Genomic DNA, 6013 nt, shown 5'->3' on the forward strand with positions numbered 1-6013 from the left:
ACTGACAGGTGGGTTAGTGACACTGACAGGTGGTCTTAGTGACACTGACAGGTGGGTTAGTGACACTGACAGGTGGTCTTAGTGACACTGACAGGTGGGTTAGTGACACTGACAGATGGGCTCAGTAACACTGACAGGTGGGTTAGTGACACTGACAGGTGGGCTCAGTGACACTGACAGGTGGATTTAGTAACACTGACAGGTGGTCTTAGTGACACTGACAGGTGGTCTTAGGGACACTGATAGGTGGGTTTAGTAACACTGACAGGTGGGTTTAGTGACATTGACTGGTGGGTTTAGTGACACTGACAGGTGGGCTTAGTGACACTGATAGGTGGTCTTAGTGACACTGACAGGTGGGTTAGTGACACTTAGGGACACTGACAGGTGGTCTTAGTGACAAAGACAGGTGGGTTTAGTGACACTGACAGGTGGGTTTAGTGACACTGACAGGTGGGTTTAGTGACTCTGACAGGTGGGTTTAGTGACACTGACAGGTGGGTTAGTGACACTGACAGGTGGGTTTAGTGACACTGACAGGTGGGCTTAGTGACACTGACAGGTGGTCTTAGTGACACTGACAGGTGGATTTAGTGACACTGACAGGTGGTCTTAGTGACACTGACAGGTGGTCTTAGTGACAAAGACAGGTGGATTTAGTGACACTGACAGGTGGGTTTAGTGACTCTGACAGGTGGGTTTAGTGACACTGACAGGTGGGTTAGTGACACTGACAGGTGGGTTTAGTGACACTGACAGGTGGGCTTAGTGACACTGACAGGTGGTCTTAGTGACACTGACAGGTGGATTTAGTGACACTGACAGGTGGTCTTAGTGACACTGACAGGTGGTCTTAGTGACAAAGACAGGTGGATTTAATGACACTGACAGGTGGGTTTAGTGACACTGACAGGTGGGCTCAGTAACACTGACAGGTGGGTTAGTGACACTGACAGGTGGGTTAGTGACACTGACAGGTGGTCTTAGTGACACTGACAGGTGGGTTAGTGACACTGACAGGTGGTCTTAGTGACACTGACAGGTGGGTTAGTGACACTGACAGGTGGGTTAGTGACACTGACAGGTGGGCTCAGTAACACTGACAGGTGGGTTAGTGACACTGACAGGTGGGCTCAGTGACACTGACAGGTGGGCTTAGTGACACTGACAGGTGGGTTTAGTGACACTGACAGTTGGATTTAGTGACACTGACAGGTGGTCTTAGTGACACTGACAGTTGGATTTAGTGACACTGACAGGTGGATTTAGTGACACTGACAGGTGGGCTCAGTGACACTGACAGGTGGGCTCAGTGACACTGACAGGTGGTCTTAGTGACACTGACAGGTGGGCTTAGTGACACTGACAGGTGGGCTCAGTGACACTGACAGGTGGGCTCAATGACACTGACAGGTGGGCTTAGTGACACATGACATAATACATACATATGACCCATACAATGAGGTAATACATTTAGCTTTTCCCGATTCTTACCCCATTTCCTGTGATTAATAAATACTTTGTCTCCAGACTTTCTGTTTTCATGGTTTTGTAACTGATATGATACTAGGAAACTATCTCTGACACATACGGTCTAGCGACAATTTTGCCAAGATGATGGGGGAGGTGAAGGGTGGGTGAAACCACTTATTGTTGTGACAAACAGAGAATCTAGCTCAACTGGTTTCATTGCTCCTGGTGAGTTTCTGTGAGATGGAGAACTGGATTAATGCAGACAAACTCCTCCCATGGGTGTCAGGGATATATGTAGCCAACTTTGATCACACCTCACACTTACACTTGTTATCAGGCAAGACACAGCATCCTCCTGATTCCTGAGCTCAGCAAAGAAGAAAGAAGCGATGGCTTCCATGGGTCTTCAAGTCCTGGGCATTGCCCTTTCCATCATAGGCTGGTTGGGCAGTGTGGTCTGCTGTGCACTCCCCATGTGGAGAGTAACTGCCTTCATTGGTAACAACATTGTGGTGGCCCAAATCGTTTGGGAAGGACTATGGATGAACTGCGTGGTGCAAAGCACAGGACAGATGCAGTGCAAGGTCTACGACTCCATGCTTGCCCTGCCCCAGGATCTCCAGGCAGCCAGAGCCCTGATTGTCATCGCCATAGTCGTCGCTCTCCTGGGAGTTATGTTGTCCATTGTTGGAGGCAAGTGCACCAACTGCGTAGAAGATGAGTCCTCAAAAGCCAAAATCATGATTGTCAGTGGCATTGTCTTCATCGTGGCCGGAATCCTTACTTTGATCCCTGTCTCCTGGTCTGCAAACAACATCATCAGGGACTTCTACAACCCACTGGTGGTGGAAGCACAGAAGAGAGAGCTGGGAGCATCACTGTACATTGGATGGGCATCGGCTGCATTGCTTCTTCTAGGTGGTGCTATGCTGTGCTGCAACTGCCCTCCAAGGGATCAGAAACCCTACTCTGCCAAATACTCCGCTGCACGATCTGGACCAGCCAGCAACTACGTTTAATCACTTATTAGACCCTAAGGACTTAAAGACATTGAACTCCATCAATTTATTTTCTTTCCCTGATTTATGGACACAGACTGTAGCATGGGTCATCCTAGAGAGTTATGTCATGATTCTGGTCGTTTCTTCACTCTCCGATGAGCTACAATTGCGCAAACCCATGTAAGAAACACTTTAATGCCCTGTCCAGCAGAGGGCAGTAACACTCAGTAAGAAGGTGAAGGAAGAGCATAGCGAACTATAACTTGGTTGGAGATGCACAACTAGGGATTTAGGTGCGAAAGTGTTAAGCGATTTCTACTAATATTGGGCTACATAGGTGCATGCAGGTAGTGTACCCTACATATTCTGTGGCCAGTAATATGCAACATTCCAAATATCCAAGCCACAACGGCCAAGAATGGTGCAAAATCTGTGTGTGTTGTCAAGAAATAGAACTCAGGGAGCAGAAAAGAGAGTCAAGAGAGAGGGGTGGGAAAAATGGGGCAATATTTAGATATAGTCAATAGTGAATTATACATAAGAGATCAAAAGGAGGTTGTAATATTTCAGTATTTCATATTGTAAAACCATTTGTGATCTGAGCTGAAATGCAACTCCCATTGGTGGCCAGAAAGAATCTGCTAGGAGTTGTAGTTCAGAGAGACACGTCTGGTCTCCGGCTACCAGTGCTTTTCTGCCAAATCATAATGTGATATGTACAGTACAAAGCTGGCTTCGTAGGATGAGATTAATGCCATATGTATATTTAGGAGAATATATACAACATTACCCATAATATTACGTCTCTATTGATTCCTTTGCCCTCTCCTTGCTGTTCAGACTTAAAGTGATCACAATTTACTTTGTATGCTTTCTCCTCAATGTCGCCTCAGTCAGTGAAGAAATATAAATGTAAATTGCTGTTTTTTAACTATTATTTTTATATGTTTTCATAAATGTGTATGCTATATAGATTTTAACAACTATTTCTAAAATAAAAAAAAATAAATACTTTTAACAAAACTTGTGGAATAAATGTATTTATTTGTGACACGATGGGTGGAGCAATATCGGTATGCTTTGAAGTATGATACGTGCATTTGCGTAAGAGTATGAGATACGTGATTTTTTTTTTTTCTACTTCATGTATGCAAGGTCAAGACACCAAGCTATGTTATGAGTGTAAACAGATATTAAGATATTCGTTTCAACTACGCTTGGGGTTTTCGTCCTGGAATCCGGAATCTTGATTACAGGAATTTACTCTCTCTATTTTTCTGCATTTTTCATGCTGAAACCAGGCAGAAACCCAGTGGACCCCATTGTAGTCTATGAGGTCTGCGGGTGTCCACAGGTAACCGCTTGTTAAAGGGGCTCTATCAGCAAAATCATGCTGCTAGAGCCCCACATATACGTGCATAGCCTTTAAAAAGGCTATTCAGGCACTGTAAAAGTTAAATTAAACTACCCCCCCGTTTTAAAATAATAACTTAAAAAAGAATGTTCTCTACTTACGGAACGTGCACCCTGGGCGGGCATTCAGGGTGTGTCTTCATCTTCTTCCCCGCCTCTTCTTCCTCCGATGTCTTCGGGTCCCGTCCTCCTCCGGCGCTTGCTCGCGGACACTGATAAAAAAAAATAGCCCGGGCGCATGCGCAGTAGCCGTAGTAGAAGCCGCGTGCTACTGCGCATGCGCCCGGGCTATTTTTTTTTATCAGTGTCCGCGAGCAAGCGCCGGAGGAGGACGGCACCCGAAGACGTCAGAGGAAGAAGAGGCGGGGAAGAAGAAGACAGCGCACCCTGAAAGCCCGCCCAGGGTGCACGTTCCGTAAGTAGAGCACATTCTTTTTTAAGTTATTATTTTAAAACGGGGGGGTAGTTTAATTTAACTTTTACAGTGCCTGAATAGCCTTTTTAAAGGCTATGCACGCATATGTGGGGCTCTAGCAGCATGATTTTGCTGATAGAGCCCCTTTAAGAGGATTAGCTTTCCATTTTTCGGGTCCTCAAGCGGAGCCAAAGAACGGAGCGCCGAATGATAGTGTGAACCTAGCGTCATAAGAAAACAATATGGTCTTCAAGCTCGAGGAAGAGGCAGTTTTCCATTGTAACTTACGTTAGATTCAAACTAGCATCGCCTCTCTGTTGTTCAGGTGGATCGTGAGACCCTACAATGGAGAGACACATCACTAAAACAGTGGTCACACACAGTACCCGCGTGGACCTCATTCACTATAATGGGATCTGTCATTTTTAAACTGAAACTTGCGGAGGAAAAAGACCTGTGTGCAGGACTTTTTCTCCTGCCAATTTTCAGCAGACACTCATGTGAACATAACCTTAGCTATAGTACCGTTCTTATACCTCGCACCGAAAATACACTCATTTCAGTTTTCATTTTCTCTGTATTTATACCCTTGGACTTGCTGCTTACCTTAAGGGTTCATTCACACGGAGGAAAATGGTGAGGAATTTGGTGTGAAATTTCAGCACTGAAAAAAAGCCTCCCATTGACTTCAATGGGTTCCTTTTTCTGCTAGCAGAATAACAAGCTAGCAGAACCCATTGAAGACAATGTGAGGCTTTTTTTTTCAGCGCTGAAATTCCACACCAACTTCCTCACCATTTTCCTCCATGTGAATGAACCCTAAGGCTCCGTTCCCACGGAGTAACGCGCCGCTCACTCTGACACATAAACACGTGTCAGAGTGAGTGCTGTAAAACAGAATCCCATTGACTTCAATGGGTGCCATCTTATATGTTAAAAAGCCTCACATTGATTTCAATGTGTAGCGCGTGTAAGACTATTTATCCCAACCATACCAGAGATATAGGAGAATACAGGTATAGGAGAGGGGGTGTAGGTATATTATTTTTATCATTTATTTTAAGCATGTTTAGTATCAGCACTTTATTTATCCTGTGGATGATAAATTTGATGCATCTTTAGTCTGCCTACACTATATACCTACACTATATAAAATACAGTAGCTCATAAGTACATAGCAAAATGTGAGCCATAAAACAGCAGTGTTTCTGCAACATGAGTGATTAGCCTTAGGCCAGGACTTGTGAAAAGTGTTGCGGGAAAAACTTCAGTGGTAACACATTGGTTTTTTCCCTGCAACGTTTTTCATAGAAGGTCCGCAGAGGTTTTGATCAATTTTTCATACAGATTATGTATTCAGTATTATGTATCAGTAGAGATCTCACCCCAAACAGATCAGCTGTACCAGAATCCTTCAGGTGTCCGAAGCTGCTGCAGTAGATGTGATGCACGTATAGTCTGTCGTCTGAGCCTATTCATAAAATATAAGCAGTACTGCAGCCCCATTCACTGTAAGGCAATAGTTCTGGGGAATTGCAGCTCCTACTACAGAATGTTTTTACCTTTCCATTGGTAAATTTATACTGTGAACTGTAGTATTTATACAACATTTTCAAATTTTCCAATATTAGATGCTACTGTAGCTATACTGAGTATGTTTGGATGTTTGTTCCTCAATCACGCAAAAAAACGCTCAACCAATTTGGCTCAA

The 6013-nt window shown here is 44.4% G+C and overlaps 1 protein-coding gene across 1 annotated transcript; it reads left to right on the plus strand.

Annotated features, from left to right (window-relative positions):
• The first annotated feature begins 1805 nt into the window (after positions 1-1805).
• Positions 1806-3471, plus strand: CLDN4 (claudin 4). The gene has a single exon (XM_075263871.1). The coding sequence runs from the start codon at positions 1863-1865 to the stop codon at positions 2490-2492; it is 630 nt and encodes a 209-aa protein (XP_075119972.1). The 5' UTR covers positions 1806-1862; the 3' UTR covers positions 2493-3471.
• Positions 3472-6013: the final 2542 nt, after the last annotated feature.

Source organism: Leptodactylus fuscus, chromosome 2 (assembly GCF_031893055.1).
Source record: "Leptodactylus fuscus isolate aLepFus1 chromosome 2, aLepFus1.hap2, whole genome shotgun sequence".
Lineage (NCBI taxonomy): Eukaryota > Metazoa > Chordata > Amphibia > Anura > Leptodactylidae > Leptodactylus > Leptodactylus fuscus.